The following is a 21707-nucleotide window of genomic DNA, read 5'->3' as shown; positions in this document are numbered from 1 at the left end:
TAGAAATTAACAGATTTTACAAACGGTCGGACAGAAAACAGAATAGGATTTACAGTATTTTCATTATCTTACAAAAAAAAAGTTTAATATTTCTTACTCTGTACATAGAAATAGAAAAACAGCCAACAAAAAATACAAAGAAATGTCTTGATTAAGTTGAAACTCAGTAAAAAGGGATTTAAACTACTTGAGGTTCTAGAGTAGTTTTGCATAACAAAATGAAATACCATAAAGTAAAATGCAAAAAAAAAAAAAATAAATAAACAAATAAAAAAATAAATAAATAAAAAAAATGTAGTAATTAAAAACAACAAAATAGATTTTATCACTTGAGAAGTAACTTTGCTTTAAATGTTGGCAACTATTAAAACTAAAAAATCTGAAACGTGCTAAACGTAACTTTGAATCACACAACTGACGGACGTGATTTTTTTTTTCTGTATGAAAGAAATTCACCACATAACTATGAGATTATAATTAAAACTAAATTTATTTAATTTTACAACATTTCTCGAGTCTGAACTTAAGTAGAAAATTTTCCGTCAGTTCTATTAGAGCTGGTGGACGTTGTTGGAACACTAGTTGATGTTTTCTTTACTGGCAGTTTCCCATGCTTGCAGGCCGTCCAAATCTGCATTAAGATTTTCTTTTTGAACAAGAATATGAAGAACAGTAAAACTCCATGTGAGGCTGTAAGCATACTTGCATACGCATATAAATGATAATTTCCCGTAACCCAAGCTGGAAAGAGACTCAACCACGTGATCCCCATCACCAAGAGCAGTTTCAAATATAGATTTAACCTGTAGAAGAAAGAAAAATAAAATAAATTCATTTTTGACAGATTAAAAGTTTTCGCAATCCAGAATTGCATCCAAGGTGCTCATTCTAGGATTCCAAAACTTGTGATGTTAATTTCCGTTTCTTTTTCATATTTTTTATTCGCTTTGAATATTATAATAAACATTATTTTGTATTTCAAAGATTTCGTTAGAACCAATTAATATTTATCCTCTGCAGTATTGCTTGTTCAAAATTAATTTATTCGCAACTCCAATAAACTATAGGGGCACTGCAGCCACCGTCTAATGGCGGATGAAAAAGGTAAAACAAACGCATACTGTAGCGTATAAAATGCTAATAAGTCTAGTAATTTTTGTTTGTAGTATGATTTTTTTGTTTTAATATTTTTAAATTATTTTTTTAAGTACTGTGGATATTCTGGCCCACGTAGAAAAAAAATGAGAAATCAAGAAGCATTAAAACGTTAGAAATTAATGCAAATCACGTAGTTCGTAGTTCTGAAGAAGCCAGTTCCACTATCTTGAATTCAATACTTATCAATTCTTGATAGAACTACATTTTCACTGTAGCCATAAAACTGACAAGAACAACATTTAACTATAGATAATTTAATTATATGAAAATACGATTGATTATCAAAAGAGGGAGATCATATATCTTTGTTTTCTTTTGGCAAGCGCTAATTGTTTTACATTTGTAACTGAGTTATTTCTCAAATTGCCGAATCGGTAAATTTTAACTTTTCAGTTCCGTAAGTTTCTTACTTCTCTATTAAATGATTTAATTTTGTTATTCTATGCAAATCATCAATGAAATTTTCACAGATATATAGTGGTGGTTTTCTTTTTAATTGATCTTCCATTATTTCTTTACACTTTTCGAATTCTGTAAGCTTCCATTTTTCTACCGTTTTTACCCACTCATAAAAAAAATGGCAAACGAAATCTGACCAAGGGTTCTTTCCTTGTACAATACTAAAACTGTGACCCTAAACAATTTTTGGCGAGACTGTTCAGCCGATAATGTGAGCAATAAAGTAAAGTTGGCTCACTATTTTAGCAATTAAAATTCTCAGCTTTTGTTTTTGCTAGATCAAATTCTAAACGTTCTTTCTCGGTTAAACAGTTTTCATTTTATTTTCAAGAATATTTTTGCATGCTGTCCATTCCAACAAAATGCTGCAGTAAAATAAGGTTAGTTAAATTAATTATTTTTCAATAAGGCGAGCTGAAAGCCTAATTCTTCAGCTAATGTTATCAAATCGAGCTTTAGATTAAAAAAATCATGCGAATACAAATTCACACAAAACAATAAAAAATTGTTACCCGGTAAAATGTTATCCTCTTTCAAAAAAAAAAAAAAAAACTTCGAACAAACAAGCGTATTCGTTGTTACTTTCATGCCAATGAGAAGTTTGTGAATCCACAGTTTTCTCCTGTTTACACTTTCGCTATTTACGACAATCAACTCACTTTTTAGGGGGGAAAAAAATGGAGACTAATATTACTTTGAGAAGCTCGAGAATACCATTTAGGGACAAAACAATTTCTGTTGCTGAAAGCAGTCTAAGACACATCGAATGCGAGAATGTGTTAATAAATACTCATAACAAACTGCCTATGTTTATCTCAACAGACACACGTGGAACGCAATGTTTTACCTTTTTATTGAATTTTGTAAATCACCGCATGGTAGCGCATTCGAGAACTGGATTTGCGAATAGTTTGGTTTCAACTGTAATTTTTTTTAGTGGAAACTTTGGTTTTGGAATGTGTTTAAAAATGCAAAAGAAGGCCATCAGAAATATTTTTAAACTGTTCTTCTATTTATTATTCTTAATATTTAATACATTTTCAACCAACAGTTTTTTTTTTTTTTTTTTTTTGTCAAGTCTGAAATGGAGGTTTTCTGCACATTTCATTTCCAAAGTGAACAAATTTTTAATGATTTACGATTGATACAAATCAATTTTTATTTTCTGACATTCGAGTATGATTAGTGTTCAAATGTTTTTGGGGTTTTTTAAGCTTAAAAGGACTTTAAAGTTATAGAAAATTTATTTTCGAAGTAAATTTACTGCATGGCAAACTTAATCATTTTATTTCAAAACGACAAAAACTACCCTACTAGTTTTTGAACATAGCAAGATAATGACTTATTTATGCTACACACACAAATTAAAAAAAAAAAAAATGATGTAGATGTTAATTGGTAATCCGAAGATATGATTAATTCTTCTCCCAGTTGAAAAAGGTTAAAAACTGATTTTAGATGAGCGGTGGCACCTCTCCACTATTCACAAAATACTTTCTGTTGCTTATACTGAAAGAGAAGTGTTAGCTTGAAATTGATACCCGATTCAGCTTAATTGGTTGCAAAATGAAGAAATTAGAGATTTTTCTAAATTTATACCAAAAAGATGACTCATCAAAAATCAAATTTTCGAAAAAAAAATTCCAAAGCTTAATTTTCATTTAAAAAATTAATTTGAGCTTATCTCATAGATTCATATTCGTAAGAAAATAATGGACAAAATCTGAGTTATGACGGCACGACTGACTATTTAGTTTAGGCAATTTGACGTGGAATGATCCTTCTTCTACATTATATAAACTGTAACTGGCTTTTTCGCACAATTATTTTCCCTTCTTGTTGAAACATGACTGAGAAGTGTTGTTAGGAGGATTGTTAGGAGATTTAGAAAACATTTTTTATTATGCTATATTTCTCAAGAAGTACCTTTTGACGGTTATTTCATTTTACCACCTAAACTGGAGTACGTAGACTTGGAATTAATGTGGAATCTATTTCCATGAATGATCTAAAATAACTGCAATGAATTTTGAAAAGGCGTGTCATTTCGAAAATGGTAGTTTTGTCAACTAGCCAAATAACTTGTATTTAAAATGAACGGTATTTACTTTTCTCTTTTGTTTCTAATTAATCTAAAATATTGTTTTTGCGCTTCATAGAATATCTTTAGGCACACAGGGGCAGTCATCTTATTCAGTATTCCAAAACGATATAAAACAGGATAAAACTATTAATAAAATGCTTGCATATTTCTCCAGTTTTTGTCTAATGTGAGACACTTTGCCTTTTCTGCCTTTTTAACTCACTACAAAAGCGATTATAATGTTGTAAGGCACCTCGCAAGTGACCATCATTATCCCTAACACACTGTTAGTAACTGGATTAACCATTGAAAGATGGCGCCACTAATCATCTCTACCGCCACAATTTCGACACGGATTTCAAGGAGAGGCAAGTTGCAAAATGTTAGAAGATACATGAAAGATTTGTTTTCACTTAGGATGAATCGTAAGTGCAACAAAAGTAGTTTATTTTGCATAGAAACTAACGAATTACTGATGCGACGAAAAAATAATTTCCAGTAAAATTACCTTTTCTGGTGCTGTTTTGTCTGAAGGACAGAGGTGACCTTCCGAATCGCGATGAGTGCTTTCAGTGTCAAGAGGAAAAGGCACATATTTCCGGCAAGAATGACTCCCACTGGCAAATTGAAGTAATAGTTGTAAGCTGCAACTCCATTCAACCAGCAACGCCTGATTCCAAACTGTGGCTTATAGTAAGTGGGAACCCAATTGGTCATTTCAAGGATAGGAGCCGGTAAAACTGTCAGAAACGTTGCAGACCACACATACAAGGAATAATTTTGATATTTCCTTGAATGACGAAATACCTCCTTTTTTTGTTTCATGCCTGTTATTGATTTCCAGATGTCATACGCCATAACGTTTGTCCAAAAGAAAAATGCCAGATAGTTTATGTGTATGATAACTGCTACAATAGTACATAGTGTAGAGGGTATGCGATGTCGAAGAATAAAGTCTACTAGTCTTAAGCTTAGTGCAATCAATAGACAGATTGAAGACGACATAAGGTTCTTCCCATGCAGGTTTTTAAACTCTGGCAGTATGGCATATATAATCACAGATATAATTAAGCATATCACAGATAACATTGTTTCTATTCTAATTATAGTGTATATTATAAGGGCTGTTCCTGATAAGCCAGTATGGTTTCTGATGAATCCCAAATTAGAAGAAAAGTTGCTGGTGACATTTTCCTCCATTGAAAACGCAGTCGACGTGAATTCCATTCTCAAAGGATTCTGTTTCTATTTGAAGACAAAATCTTGACTTATATCACCTGCAGAAAAGGTAAGAAAATGAATAGCACGCATTTGATTCAACTTTTCACACCTCAAATCATACACATGAGTACTTTTTGTTTGATGCATTTTATTATTATTTTTTTTAATTACAGCAAAACCTTTTAAAATCTCTTTTACCCGCATCAAATTTTGGAGTTTCAAAAAGTTATAAATTCACACAAATAATCTTTTTGAATTATATTAGCTGGACTATAAATGCGCCAAACATTTGCTTTTTATTTTGATTAAATGTACAACTTCCCCTTAGATCGCGCAATAAATTATTACGGTCTCAGAAACATCATGACGTACTTGGAGAGCGACTCCGACACCATTGCAGCTGACGCGTAAATTAATAAGTCAAATGATAAAGTGCGGATTGTGCGGAATAGTGCAATGTAATTTTCTTGCGAAGAATTGCTTTTGCTAATTAAAGGTACTTCTGGTTATTTGAATATTTTTTTCTGCTTATTTTTCATATTACCCAGATTATCCGGCTTTTTATTAATCCGGATTGTCAAGTTAGCCCGGATAAACAAAGTTCTATTGTAGTGTTATTTTCTTTTAAAGGACCCTTCGTTTGCTGCCTGTTAGTATCGTTTAGCTCTTGATGATCAAGAAAGTATAAGAATAAAAAAATTTTGAAAAAAAAAAATAGAACCTACTTCAAAATTGCTCTAAAAAGTGAAAAATAATTTTATTCTTTAAACACCATCGATAATACTTTTAAACATAATTTTTGAAGTTGGCGCAAAAACGGCTGATTTTTTGATAAAAATATGAACGAAGCATGGTTACAATGGATTTTACTTTTTGTTTTTGCTCCAACTTCAAAAATTATGTTTAAAAGTATTATCGATGGTGTTTAAAGAATAAAATTATTTTTCACTTTTTAGAGCAATTTTGAAGTAGGTTCTATTTTTTTTTTTTCAAAAATTTTTTTTTTCATTCTTTTTAGTGTAAATGTAGATATTTCAGTAAAAGTAAGAAGTTACCTAGTAAGAAGTGCGGCTCTATATCACTGTATTGCTTTAGAAAAGCCTTTATTCAAAATTATCATTACAATTAATGTTACAGTTATATGGCACCAAACTTTTATAACAATGAGTTTCATATTGTCGCGTAGATGAAGATAGCGAAGACAATGTGAAAGCCAAATGAAGCGAATACTCGTTAGTCTCAACTCGAGATCTTTATTCAGAACCACGAATGAACGTTACATCTCCTTATATACAACTTGAGAAAGTGCTGGAACTTTCCAGACTTGGAAAGATACAGAAATTAATAGAAGATTAGAGAAAATACGGGAAACAGTAGAAACGAAATTTTAGTAAAATTCACTTTGTCCTAGTCGGGATTTGAACCCGGGTCGCTCGTGCGGGAGACGAGAATTCTACCACTGAGCCACCGTTATCCACGGATGAAAAGAGCGAACTTCGCTACAATATGATTTTAATCATTTAATAGGGAAATTTACTGTTTTTTGCCCATAACTTTTTATCTAAAGAACAAATATGGTAAAACAAAGTAATGGGACCTAAGTTGAGCCATCCTCTATCCATTAAAAAAAGAATCATCAAAATCGGTTCACTAGGTGAGACGCTATGAGTGGACAAAAAAAAAAAAAAAAAAAAACATACATACGGTATGAACTGATAACCGCCTCCTTTTTGAAGTCGGTTAAAAAGTTACGAAACTTTCTTCTTTCTCTTCGGCATTATTGGCGTTTCGTTTAAAGATTATATCAACTATCCGAATACGGAAATTTTTGCCAGGTTAAAGGCTGTATAAATGGCCCAATTTGCAAAGTTTTTAGGTTAGATTTGTGATAGCTTAGGTTAGTTTGTGATTAAATAATATAATATGTAGTCATTATTTAAACGGAAACAGTTTTTACAACTAAGAGTAATTTTAAACTATGATTCAAGCATTATTAAATCAAATATTCTTCTTTTATGAATTTTGTTTGATTTTTCAAGGCCTTAAACCAAAAAGCTGCAGTTGTAGCTAATCCATAACCTCTAACTGGAGAAAACCGACCTAATTATAGCACTGGTTTTCTCCAGTTGTTCCTCAGCGCAAAGGTATTTATTTATTTCTCATAACCTTTATGCCGATTTTGAATATAAAGTACAGAGGTGTGAAAATTATTAGAACGATTGTGATTTTTTTCAGTTTTTCTCGAATAATTTTGTATATTCTTGCAATAATCCAAGAAGGATAATTTGTTTTGTTACTCCAATCATTTTTTCAATCCTTTAGAGTAGTTTTTGGGTAATTACTTTGGTAAATGTTGACATTTATGAATAGAGAAACATTTGATCTAAAGTAAATACATTGTTCACATTGTATAAAGAATGTGTTTGATTAACAATCGAATTTAAAATAAAATTTATAAAACTGTCAGCTTGCTATGCTAGTATTTTATATTCTTTCCTTGGGGTCGGCATAAGTATTATTTTATTCTTAATGCAATTTGTTTCGCAGCTTTAACTGGTTTATAATCGGCAGCTTTTTTTCTTTTGTTAAAGAACTATTCGCAACTCCAATAAACTATAGTGGCGCTGCAACCACTGTCTAATGGCGGATGAAAAGGGTAAAACAAACACATGCCGTAACTTATAACTTGCTTTGACGTGTAATGAATGACAGAAATTTTTCATCATGTTTGTGGGAAGCTTTCTGTTCTAGTCTTCTAAAATTACATTACACCACAAACTATCTGAAGCCTGTAATTAACCCCAAAGAAAACACGTAGAATGGAATGTTTTGCCCTTTTCGGTAGTATTGTTAATCACCACAAGTTAGCCTATTCGAGCTCTGGAGTTGCGAATTGCCTAATCATGAGTGAAGCAAGCGAAATTTTTCTTTGGAAACTAGCTGCAACAAAGTGTCTCATCCAAGAAAATCACTATACACAACAAGAAAGCGCTAAAAAACCAAAAGTTTTGCAAGCATCTGTGTGTAAAGTAAAAATATCTTTGAACTTCTAATGTAAATATATAAATTCCAGAGTGAGGAAAGCAGTAGGAAAGTAAATTTATTTCAAAAACAGAGAGAGAGAAAGGAAATTGATTCATATCGCCAAAACTAAGAGAAAAACAACTGATCATGAATTAAAAATTTCTCTAAGTGTATGGAGGATTCTTCCATTCGTAGAAAGCTCATCTCAGTTGAACCCGGAACACGCTATCCTCTTAAAGAGCACTAAAAATCAACTTTGCTATCGCAAAGAGACTTACTTGGACAAAAATTGTGCATAAACCATTATTTGTAAGTAAGTAGGCCAAGGTGAGAAACATTTGTTTTCCTTTAATTATTCAGTTAAGTTCAAGTTGTTCAGTCTTTTTCCTAAAATTACATTTATTTCATACTGACTAAAAATTCAGAACTGTTTATAAATGTGGCTAAAACTTTTTTATGACAATATTTCCCAATAAATTACATGCACTAAGGTGTTTTTTACCTTTTAGGTACAGTTTTCTGATAAATCAATATTTAAAATACCAAAAGAGTGCCATCAGTATGTCAGGAGAAGTACCAGTAAAGTATTTTCCCCGAGTCGCATTACACAAACGGTTAAACACCCCACCCAAACTATGGATTGGAGCGTATAAATTCCGCTCAGGGTGCTGAATATTTAAGCATTGTAGAAGGCATGATGACCCAATATCAGCATGAAAATGTGCTTGAACAAAGGTTTTATAGTTAAAAGTTTGGTTTCCAAACAGAGACTTCATATTCAGGCATGATGGAGTTATGTGTTTTGAAGCTTTATCTGTGACCAAAATTTTGAATGAAAAAAATATATAAAAACACTTTCACGGCATAGAAACAGTTCAGATATGAGCCCAATAGAGAGTATTTGAACCATTGTAAAGAAAAAATTAAAGAAATAGAACTTCCCAAACAAGAGTTGTCTCACAGAAGAACTCATTCAAATTTGGTACCATGACGAGGACATACAAATTAATTGCCAAAAACTTATGAAAACAATGCCAAAACGGATCAACTCTTTAATAAAAAATATGAAGATATCTACTAAATATTCAATGTATCAACATTTTTAAAATAAAGCATTATTTCTTTGATATAACAAGATTTTACTATGAATTTCACAATTATTCTAATAATTTTCACACCTCTGTAAATTGATTTTGTACCAATTAAAACACAGAGGTAAATTTCCGATAAATTTTGGCATAAAAATTAAGGTTGAGTGATTATTTCCGATACTTCTTGATCTGATATTCAACAAAAGTATCATGTGGCTGTTCCAACCTGTAAAACCACAGGATGAGGTCGCAATGAGATCAGTAAGCAATCTTCTTGATTGCTCAAAAGATTTTAAAAAAATTGTAATAATATTGCTGCAGCATATTTTATACTTACCAAATTCCGAGCTTATTCATCTACACGATTTAAGTTTTAAAAATCTGTTTCATTGAAAGTCAAAGTTAAACCTCCAAGTGTGTTTTCACTTCACTCAGCTCTTAGTATATAAATCTGTCCCTGACAATTGACGAAAAATCGACCGTAGTAAAGTGAATGTTTCTTGCTTCCTTTCCAATTAGGCTAAAAAATTTCCAGCGGATTTCTGGTGTTGGACATATCCGATTTCGTCACGGGCATATGATGACGCAATAACGCAAGCAAAAATGGAATGACAAATCAAAAGTTCTGCGAATATTGTTAAGGATATTCCAGATACCATGTTCAGATATCGTCAGCAGATCTGAAATTCTAGCAAAAGAAGTGGGGGAATCTATACTTCGGGAAAGCCTTTTTTTCCTCTTTGTCGTGTCTATGAAAGTCGTATTAGATGTAGCCGTGAGTCTTGAAGACAGCCTTTGCAATTTCAGAGAAGTCTTGAGGGTTTATTTCAATATGTGAACAGTCTGAATTTTGCCAAATATGTAAAAATTCACGGAAAATAGAAAAGAGATATAGGAGCTGAGATTCTGTGCTGAGGAAAGAAGTGTAGGAGTTGAGAGCTTCCCATAGAAATTAAGCCTTAGCTGTCATAAACGTCTTGGGATGCCTCAAGATTGAAACTATATATGTGCATTGATTGTTTGTAAGGTATCGTGCATAGTATATACTATGTACAAAACCTTACAAACAAAAGCATGTTTTGTTTATCGTTATAAATATTAGTGAAAAAGTTTAACCTTAATGCTGAAAGTAACATGAGGTAAATGCGTAATTAAAGGGTGCTGTGACACCAGTGGAATTGAAATTTTTACAAAATTTTAACAGGAAATAAGTATTAATCGAAAGAGCATAGTAAAAAATATTTTTGGACGCATAAGTTACTTGCTCTCGTCTCCCCGTTATAGAAATATGAGGTCCTAAACTCTGCCAAAATATCAAGCAAAGTTGCCAGATTTAGCGAATTTCGGTGAGAAACCGTCGATCAATCAAACTAGCCTTCACACTGCTTCCTGGTTAGGTTTGCCCCAACTAGAGATAGCATTCGAAAACAATGAAAGGAAGGAAAATTACAAACGAAGAATTGCTGTTACTATTGCTGCATGTTTATTTTATTACTAGTGGTACCCGCACGGCTTTGCCCGTAATAGAAAATTAAAAGGTCTTTTAGTTCGCCTGTATATTTACAAATAATGTATGGTGAATTTTCTCGCCAATTGGCTTGTGCCCATGTTACGATTCCACGTAATGATAATTTCGTAATTTACTCGTTCATCTTATGAGAATTTTGCTCTTAAATTTGGAATAGAAAAAGAACCACATCGAATTTTTGAAAAATCGCTTCGAGGTGCACACCCCATGCTACAAAATAACTTTGTGCCAAATTTCATGAAAATCGGCCGAACGGTCTAGGCGCTATGCGCGTGACAGAGATCCTGACAGATAGAGATCCGTACAGACAGAGATCCGGACAGACAGAGATCCGGACAGACAAAGGGACTTTCAGCTTTATTATTAGTAAAGAAAACAGTTTTTCATCTGTTTTTTAGAAACCTATTTCTAACTATTTGACTTCAAATTCGTGACAATCATTCACAGTATCAAATAAGGATGCTCAGTCGTTTTGGGAAGACAAAGAATATATTTTTTGATTTGCAATAGTGAACATAACAATGGGTCACATTGACCCACTTCGCTGGCCACATTTGTCCCACGGGCCGTAGGTTGGGTACCACTGCCTTACAGTGTTTGCTATTGTGGTGTATATTTTGTATTCGAATGCTTATAATGAAACAATCACTCTGCAAATTCCAAGTGTACCTAAGAAACAAATTTAGAGCATTTAAATTAAAAAAAAAAGTTCCAGTTGAATGGAATATGCACTTAAATGTGTTCCGAACGTGCTCTGCTAAATAGAAAGTGTACTGAAATGTGCTCATTCTTCCAAATGTGTCCTGCTCAGGAAATTTGTTGAATAAAAATTTGGAACCTATTTGAGAACAGAATGGGGGAACATTTAGGAACACGTTAGGGCACACATGTTAAATGATCGCTTTCATTCTCAAAAATATGATTACAACAGCTTTCTTCAACTGCCTGTCAACAGAATCTCTCAATATGACACTACTAGAAATTTTGTTTGTCTTCAACGGGCGTCACGAATGTCTTTGTAAAGAACGGATATTCCTAGTAGAAGACTGGACAATTGACTGTCTGGCGATTCACGTCTGCCAGGCGAGATAGCTGTTAAATAGACAGAAAAAACTAGTAAGAAAATGTATTCAAAATCTTGAAAAAGATGAGTGCTTCACAAATGTTTCAAATTGTGTGCTTTTAAGTGTTTCGAAAGAAGGGACACGTGTGAGAGTTCGAAAAATGCTCTCAAGTGCGTTCCTAAAATTGTAAAAAAAAGTGTACCGAACCAGACAAGTGTTCTGAAAAGTTTTCTCACCTGGGAATGATACGAATAATGTAATATTAAAAATAAAAATAAAAATGAAATAGGTATATCAATCGTAAGAGCATCTTGAGACATATTTTATAAAGTAAAAATTATTTACCTTCCTCCACCCATTATCAAGATATTAGGTCTTAAAGTCTGTCGAAATTTTGAGAAAAGTTCCAAATTTAAAGACTTGGCAAGAAATTGATCTTGCAATTTCGCCGTCCGCATGCATCTACAAATCGTGTGAAAAATGTCTTGCATTTATTCACTGAAACTCGTTAAACTTGGCGGTTTTTCTGGAAATTTCGGCAGACATTGAGACCATATACGTATTTAGATAAAAGGGACGCGAGGGCAAATAACTTATGTGTTGAGAAGCATATTTTACAGCGCTTTTTATATTACTACCATAGACTAATAATAAGAATAGACCGAGCTATGGCAACTCTTTTGCTGCTCATAAACCAAACCATGTGACTTTTCTCCTCACACCCCCCCCACCACTTAGCCGTAAGCCTTAGGTTCCACCGTCCGGGTTGCCCGCACGGCTGGGTGCGACGGTCCAAACCATGTGACTGGTGGATATCCGAGCAACAGCGGGTATTGATCGTAGCAGACGATCAACGCCCGCGAGAAATAAAATAAATAAAATTGATGGAACACGGAAGAATGATCTTTTATGGAGTCCGATTTGTAAATTTGTTACTCTAAGTTGTAAATATTTTGTTAATATAGTGAATTTTTCGTTTAGATAGTACTGTGCATTTTCTTTAATCAATTTCAATAACTCTCTGAGCAATTGAAGATGCAAGCGCCCAAAAAGAATCGGCAAACGGTAAGATTTTTAACTACAATTTCAATTTAAGATACCGATTAGTACATTTTTGCGTTAACGCAAAACGTTTACGCCATTACGTTCACGCCAAGCAGACGTAGCAGTTCCAAATGAAATAAAAGTTACTGAAAACTGTGATCAAAAACTAATTACTAATGTCAAAATAATGAATGCATAACTAAAAGAAAAACAGTTCAATCTCTGCACCTGGAAAAAAAATTATAATGAAAACACATTACGTCTTAAAATACATGTCGAGTGCCAAACTATAGATAATGTTGCACCATGCTGCCAAAGTTTTCGCCAAGTCTCCACCAGTCACATGATGTATCCATGAACCAATTTTTTCATCAGCAAGTCTGCGACAGCTCGGTCTACTCTTATTATTAGTCTATGATTACTACTTATTCAAAATAGTTTCATTATTACACTATCGTGTGGTGTGGTTTCCTGTTCAGAAGTGTCTATAAAATGTTTCCAAAAATATGCTTCGAAATGTTCTTAAAAAGGGGAGAAGTGTTCGTGTTCGAAAAGTGTTCAACACGTGTCTGAAGATTTTCGGTGCTGTTGATTCTTGCTTATTGCTGGCAAAGAAAAGTAGCCATGTGTAACATTTAATATCTTTAGAACTTAAGTGTTTCATTTTTTTTCAAAGAGACGGAAAGTTATAATGTGTCGCAGGAATAAATACATTGCATCAATCAAGAAAACTCGTATTTCCAAATTATATGTTTGGGTGTTGTTTCCCAATGATTTCCCTTTATTTACATCCGTTGTTCAAAAATAACTTTACGTATTTCGTAAAGGAAACGATGAAAAGATTACAAATATACAACAGAAATTCATCGTTCTTCCAAATAGAAGATAAGAAATGCTTTGAAACATCTAACAGGGATCCCCCCCCCGTCCGATGGTGCACCTGTTTAAAATGCTATAGAGCATTTCACCGCCAATAACAAAAACACTTCCAGAACAAAACCCTCTAAAATTGATAACCTCTAAAAAAATTAATGGTGCAGTCTGCACCATGAAATTGCCATTCGTCGGCACACCTGAACCTAGTCTTAGCCTTCTATTTAAACTCATAACATGTCTAATTAGGTGCACAACCGAACTTCCATTTTGAGTATTCTCAAGCCCATTATAATGAGTTTTTTCGTGACATCCGTATGCGTTTATGCACATATGTATGTACAGGGTTATAAAAAAAAGTAACCGCCCCTATATGCAACAACCCCCCCCCCCCTTCCCCTTAAATATTAGTCTGTATCCGCTCCAAATGGCCTAGTAGTACTCCTCCTTCTTTTTTTATAGCAATCGGAAATTCCAAAAGGCCTCTTTCGTCATTTTTATGGAAAATCAATATTAATTTCTGCAAGTTTTTTTTATCACTAACAGTTCGATGTCAACTTGGTGATAATGGACAAGTCGGTGACAAGTTTGGTGTCAAAAATATGCAGAATCCAATGCGTGTTTAACATGGGATTCTGTATCTAATTTCAGCTCGGAGACATTGGGGACATTAAAACTCTTTCCTGTATGATGTAATTATATCTATGCTTGAGCCTTATGGGAAAATAAACAGGGTGTTTTAGAAACACCACACCATAGTCTCTTGGGGAAAAGGAAACACACTGGGGGTAAAAGTCATTCGCTAACAAACTAAAATTTTTCATGCCAAGTTACTCTCAAAGAGTCTTAAGCACAGTGCATAAAATTTTATATCTCTCTTGATCCAAAAGAAAGGGAAGGACCCAAATTTGAAATATTGAAATTCTGTTTTCTTTTTCCCCAACTTACTATACATATACATTAGGGTGGTTCAAAAATATTTTTTTTTTTTTAGCTAGAGTCCAAGACACCCCCTATTTTTTTTAAATTTACTAATAGTATTATGTTGTAAAAGTTTTAGCTTCTTACTCAAATTTTAAGACGATGCTCAATTACCCCTTAATTTAACATTAGCCGTATCATAGAAAATGCCACAAATTAAGGAATATTTAATTTCCCCAGCTGTTTTTTTTGTAAATATTTTTTATTGCAATGTATATGTATATTTCTAGTGTATGTTATATTATGTAGCAATGTTTTTTCAGTTCGATGTATTTTTTAACCCCCCTCCAGATAGTATTGAAGTTTGAAGGAGGGTGTTGAGCACCCTCTTTCAGTTGAAATAGGAAACTAAAATTCTTCCAGTATGTTGCTATCCACAAGTCTAAAGATATTGAGGGGTGTCCCGGTATCTAGGAGAAACTTTTTTTTTACATGCATTTTTGAACCACCCCCGATGTACATATCAATAACAGATTACTAAACATATTTAAAATGTTTTTGTCTTCACGCTACAGTTTTTATTTCAAATGCTACAGTTTTTCATGTTATTATAAATGTTATATACATACACAGAATGTTTTTACATAGTTAGAAATCCATCGAAAAACATTTTAAGTGTAACCGATAACACAAATAACTTCATTAAGATGAGCACGAACGCGTAGGAAACACTTGTCACTAACAAAAGTTCATTTTCACTCAATATTTGTTCTAAAGTCTGACGAAACACAGTCACTGGCAATGTCGTTGATGAAGGCTTATATTGCTGCACAAAACAGTGCTACTATTAGTCGATTCACACTTATTGGGACAGCAACAATATGCGTACTGTCTGCCCACAGTTGCTTTGGAGTTGGCAAACGGCCAGTTAAGACGAATCTATGTGAATGAGGGGGAAAAGGAAAAAATATTGATGCGCGTGTTTAGTTTATTCCTATGTGACTGCATCTAATGGTAAAAGTTGCTTTAAAGTATTTGATAATGACGGCAACTTCTGTTCCATAGGAAAGAGATATTTCTCTGACTGGTGGGATAGTCTGAGAAAAAACAAATGCGCTTCTGGGGGACAAAGTAAACAAACTTCTTTTTCTCCAAACTGTCAACACCAATATTCGTGGTTACTTATCGATTTCCCTCAACAAGTCGTCCCTCTATTACTTACAATTTGTGTTTAATTATTAACTAACAGTACAACACACATTTCTTGCTATTAAAAATTTTTGTTAGAATTAATTTTGTATTTTTAAAATAATTAGCGCAACTTTTTCTCATCATTCAACTGACGGTAAGTGTTATGATGCATTTTTTCTTAGATCCTTTTTTGATGTAAATTTACTTTTAGTTTCATTCAGTTTGAAAATATTTCCTTATTACTATAACTAGTTTGCATTAATCGGTGCTTGTCTTATATATTATCAATTTTTGTCTTACTATAATACCAGGATATTGCGAAATTATTCTTATTAAATTATATTCATGATTCGAGGTTCAGTATTTTCAATACATTCGTCGGGTACGTATTCTTTTGTATTGCTTAAATTAGTGTAATATATTCAAAAATGTATGTTATACATTGATAAAAAGATCGATGTTTTAAAACATTGATGTTTGGAAACATCACATTTTTTTGGTCGATGTATTAATACCATCGATGTTTTAATTTCTAACATCGATGTTTTGCCATCGATGTCGCACCTCTCGAGGGAAGGACCAATGACAATCGATGAAAGCCATTTTGTGCTGTCACGATGGGTGTGAATCCACCATAAGACAGGGATATCTATCGACGTGTGTTTTTAATAATAGTTTCAAGTCCACATCGTCTCTCACATGATGCAGAAATATCTGTTTCATATTCTTTCAACACTGTCCTTGTGACTACTCGATTTCGTGTCGCTGTAGTAGAACGTGCTTGACTGGTTATTAGCAGATTTTTGCAGTACTGTAGGTAATTGTCCTAGGTGGCAAATTTCCCACATTTGGCGAAAGATCCTTTTCTTGAAAACGAAAATGAAGAACAGAATGACTCCGTGCAGCGCTGTTATCATACCTGCCACGGCATACAGCTCAAAAATGCCAGTCATCCATGGTATGAATTCAGTCGCCCAGGTAATACCCATGACGAGGAACAGCTTCAAATACAGATTTAGCCTGTTGATATAAAATAGGAAAAGAAAAGCATCAATAATTTAAGTACATTGGTCTCTGGCGAAAATAGCGACACATTGCAAAAGTTTGAAAAAAGGTAATAATCATTTGTTTAAAACCCTAATTTAATGTTCTTTCTTGCCACAATACTGCCGAAAAGGTATTTGTATAACTGGTACGTATCAGCGATGTAACCAATAAAGGTACGTCATTAAAATTTCACAATTTAGAAAAACAATTCTCTAACATTAATTATGCCCCAATCATTTGGACTGCAAAAGAAAAACAGGAAACATAAAATTAAACTTTTTTGTGCATATTGTAGTGTTTGAGAGTTAATTAACTGAAAGTAATGATTGCGTAAAACGTGGATTTTCTCTAACTATTTTTTACTAAGAGATGTACCTTTACCTATATTGCCACTGGTAAGTGATGTGCAATAGTCCGAGTCAAAATAGTGTGTGTACATTTGATTAAAATTTTAATGGGTTACAAAGTTACTTTTGAGCTGGTGTTATACAAAATTATCTTGACATTTGTCCATCTTAAGGCTCTTGCAGGTATATTTGATGAGTATTATATAATTTTTAAAAAATTGCGGAGGTAGGGAGATAAAAGCATAACAAAAAAACATAATTCCGGTATTTTCTGACATAAAAATACCGGAAATACGTCCGAAAATACCGGAAATTCGGTAAAATACCGGAACACAATCACCCCTGATATATACCAAACGCCCTAATTTGAGTCTTGAGGGACTTATTCAGCATTCTATTAGTTAATTTGTCCATGCATTATTTATTTATTTGTTTTCCTTATGTTCTACTACATAACCTGATGTTTGAATTTTTCATTGAAGATTAAAATTTTATTCCAAAGCTGTTGTTTAAAGATTTTATCTTAATAGACTAGGATTCTAAACCGTTCGTGAAATAAAGGAAATCAATTGTTAACGATTGTAATTAAAAATATGGTGTTCATCAATTTGAGTTTTTAAAATAAATTGCATAGAACTGTATGAGGCTGCTAAAAAACATCTTAGCTGCAGTACTCTTCTTTATCTAACATCAACAAAACTGATACCCACAGCTCCAATAAATAGCTATTTCATTTCCTGCTTTCTCAAGAAGTATACCTTTTTACTAGCTAATTGCTTTTGATATTTAGGACTAATTTTCGTCACTATGGTTACAAATCGTTCGCGTTTTCGTTCATTCATTTTTTTTGCTCAAGTAGATTTTAGATAAGAAAAGGGGGTGGGGAGGGGCAAGATCACGTTTTTCAAGGAAAAACACCCATAAAGGGGAACTTACAAGGGCAAAAAAGTGTCTTTGCGCCTATTTTTTAAGCCAAAATATAGCTGGGAATACAAAACGAATATGTACATTCCCAGCAGTGACAGTTCCTTTAACCGTACCAGCCGTATCTGCTTTTTGTTCGGAAGAGCGGAGCTGCTATCAGTCATTTAAGATGATGGTTCATCTTTAGACGTCCACAGTTTATGAGCAGCGAAGAGTTATTCGTTGTCTATGGAGCAAAAGAGACAAACGCCCCTAGTGTCTCTTCAAGTGAGTCTCCAAGAGAGACACTCTTCCCCGTGCGCGGGGAGCATTTCCCTGCGTATAGCTTGGCATTTATCCCTTGCGCCATAGAAAAGGAATAACATTTCGCTGCTCATAAGCTGTGGACGTCTGAAGAACGACCGTCATCTTAAATGACTGATAGCAGCTCCGCCTTCCGAGCAAAAGCAGATACGGCTGGTACGGTTAAAGGAACTGTCACTGCTAGGAATTATTCGTTTTGTGTTCCCAACCATATTTTGGCTTTAAAAAAAATATGCGCAAAGACTTTTTGATTTGCCCTCGTACATGGTCAACAATATTTGCAGATTACCAATTCCTATCATTTAAGAGTGAAAAAAATATCATTCCAGTGTACGCTGAAAATATAATCTTTATGATAAGTGTAGGGGTGCAAATTAGCCATAATAGCTGTATCTCTATTACCGTATCCTAATTATCGATCCTTTTTTTATGGCCGTGCATCGTATCATCTAATCTAGAAAATCACCAGTCATAACACGACGAGTGCCATTTTATTCCCCACTAGTGTTCCCCGCACGGCTTTGCCCGTAGTAGAAAAATTAAAAGGTCACTTGGTTCGCTTGTATATTTACAAATAATGGATGATGAATTTCTCGCCAATTTGCTATATTCGTTTGCTTGAACATGTTATGGTTCCACGTTACGATGATTTGGTAATTTAATCGACCACGTTATGATAATTTGCTGCGTAAAATGTTCTTGAAATTGGAATAGAAAAGGAACAAAATCGAATTTTTGAAAAATCGCTTCAAGGTGCACACCCCCATGCAACCCCCAACAAACTGGTAGATAAAGTAAATTTATCTCAATAGCGAGTATTCGTAGCCTGTTTCTTGTCTCTGCTAATGGAAATCTGTACTAATAATGAAGCTGAAAGTCTCTCTCTTTGGATATCTGGATCTCTGTGACGCGCATAGCGCCTAGAACGTTTCGGCCGATTTTTATGAAATTTGGCACAAAGTTAGTTTGTAGTCGAAGCAACTTTTCGAAAATTCGATTTTGTTCTTTTTCTATTCCAATTTTAAGAACATTTCTCCAAGAAAATTATCATAACGTGGAAGAGGAGATTACGAAATTATCATAACGTGGAACCGTAACATGTGCGAGCAAATGAACATAGCCGATTGGTGAGAAATTCATTATCCATTATTTGTAAATATTCGGGCGAACCAAATGACCTTTTAATTTTCTACTACGGGCAAAGCCGTGCGGGTACCACTAGTAAAGTATAAAGAAATAAATATTATGAAAGGAGGCTCTCACCTTTGCTCGTGCTTTTTAGTTTGGAGAATTGCTGTCATTTTCTTGATCATCCAAAGTTTACGAATAGTCAATAAGAACATAACCAGATTTCCAAATAGTATAACTCCTACAGGTAAATTGAAATAATATGCAAAAGCAGTAAATCCGCTCAACCAACAGCGCGTGACACCAAAACTTGGACGGTACCGCAGTGGAATCAAATCTGTTGCTTCGAAAGTGGCTGCTGGTATTGTCGCCAAGATGGTAGCAATCCATGCATAAATGGAATACTTCAGGTACTTCCTGGAGCTGCTCTTGTGATGATTTTTGGCCGCCATTTTAGTTATGGATCGCCAAATGTCATATGCCATAACATTAGTCCAAAAAAATGTGGCAACGAAAGTGATGTGAATGATTATAGCGATCAGGAAGCAAAAGGAATATGAAATTCGTCTGCGCAAAATAAGATCTAAGATTAAAAAAGAGAATGTTGTTAACAGACAAGAGGAGAGAGAAATTAAGTTTTTTCCATGGACGTTTCTGAATTCAGGTAAAATGGAGTAAATTATTATGGACAGTATAAGACATAATACAGAAAGAGCTAACTCCGCAGCGATTAATGGGTAAAATCTTGAAACAGTTGATGTTCTGTTGCTTGAACTATAATCTACAGTGGTAAAATAATGTACGAAAATATGTTCTGTTCCGTTTTCTGAAGCATCTGAATTCCAAACTTCAGTGGTATAAGTGGAGAAATCGAATAACTCAGATGCATCGGACGACATTTTGAACCTAAAAAGATGGGGGGAAGCACCATTAATATTGCATTAAAAATCATAATAATGAATATAAACACAAAATGAATAAAGCAAGGGCACCCATATGTAAAAATTAATGGGGGGGGGGAGGGAGGGCTCAGATATTTTTCCCATGGTTTATGGGATATTTTCCTCCTAGGAACCGATTTCAGTACAGATTAGAGTTATTAAAATTTGACATTTTTAATAACTTTTTCATTAATTGCTGGAGAAGACATGTTTTTACATTTTTTTTGCAAGGAAAAAAGGACTAAAAGCAAGGAAGTTCTAATTTCAAAGAGGGGGTTTGAGCCCCCCTTGCCCCCTATATGGGCGCTGTTTTAATGAAGTATATACTAGTCTTATTGTATGAGCTTTAGCAAAACCGTTATAAGTACCGTTGCTTCGCAAAAGGCCAATTTTAGTTTGATTAATACACTCAAAAAGAAAAAAAAACGTACCTTTAGAAATAAGAAAGATTATTATTATATCTCAGCATCTTTTACAGTAATGTAAGCTCCTTGTCTTTCCTCTTTCCATAAGTATTTTATTTCGGTTATCAGGAAAGCTATTTCTTGAACCGAGTCTAATCTAACTTTTGCGATTTTTTATCATTAATATTCTGAAGCAGGGTTTCTCAACCTTTTTTTGACGTACCTGTATAGCCTCGTTTTTTGAGCACCAAACTGCTTCTTGGATACCCTCATGCGTTATACAGGGTGTTCCGTTTTAACCTGAAAAACTTTTATTTTCGCAACCCTCAGTCCTAGATGTATACTTCCAATTGCAAAAATCTTCAAAATCAGATTCAGGGTTAAGATTTTGAAAGTTTGAAGTAAAAAAAAAAAAAGAGTCAAAAAATACAGAATTTAACTTTTTATACGGGCCCCAGGTCTCCTAACTTATGTTTAGTTAAATAATCGCCATTGGAAAGTTACTCCAACACAAAAAGTTTGAAATTAGTACTACCAATATTCACCGAGATATGAGACACAGTGTTTTGTGACTTACACCACTTTTCACTCGTCGTCAATAACACTTTTTGGGGAAAATATAGTAATTAATAAGTGTTTAAAATTACATGTGTGTATAGAGTGTGACTTTTCAGATTATTCGAGGTTTTGTGGTGTGTTTTTACGTATCACGACATAACATTTGCATTTATTTTTGAATAGCAATAAAAAATATAAATACCTTGTTTTTCTTACTTTGACGACCTGTTATTCTTCTGAAAGAGCAATAAGTTCCAAACTCATCTTCTGTATGGTCCCCTAAAACTTTAAACTGGAATATCTCCTTGAGATTTGGTCGCACAAATGTCAAATTTTTTTTTTTATTTGTGTTAGTAATGGTTTTTAATGGAGATTATTTCTCTAAATATTAGTTAGGG

The 21707-nt window shown here is 33.7% G+C and overlaps 2 protein-coding genes across 2 annotated transcripts; both read right to left on the bottom strand.

The window, feature by feature from the left end:
* Positions 1 to 523: 523 nt before the first annotated feature.
* Positions 524 to 4927, bottom strand: LOC129219192 (G-protein coupled receptor Mth2-like). The gene is made up of 2 exons (XM_054853522.1): positions 4209 to 4927; positions 524 to 803 (listed from the first exon to the last, which is right to left on the bottom strand). The coding sequence occupies exons 1-2, from the start codon at positions 4925 to 4927 to the stop codon at positions 524 to 526; spliced, it is 999 nt and encodes a 332-aa protein (XP_054709497.1).
* Positions 4928 to 16376: 11449 nt separating this feature from the next.
* Positions 16377 to 20305, bottom strand: LOC129219186 (G-protein coupled receptor Mth2-like). Its single transcript, XM_054853511.1, has 2 exons — positions 19542 to 20305; positions 16377 to 16677 (listed from the first exon to the last, which is right to left on the bottom strand). Exons 1-2 carry the CDS (start codon positions 20303 to 20305, stop codon positions 16377 to 16379), a joined length of 1065 nt encoding a protein of 354 aa, XP_054709486.1.
* Between the last annotated feature and the right edge of the window lie 1402 nt (positions 20306 to 21707).

The sequence above is a fragment of the Uloborus diversus genome, chromosome 1 (assembly GCF_026930045.1).
Source record: "Uloborus diversus isolate 005 chromosome 1, Udiv.v.3.1, whole genome shotgun sequence".
NCBI lineage: Eukaryota > Metazoa > Arthropoda > Arachnida > Araneae > Uloboridae > Uloborus > Uloborus diversus.
The sequence above is the reverse complement of the archived record's forward strand: the minus strand, read 5'-3'. Positions and strand labels throughout refer to the sequence as shown.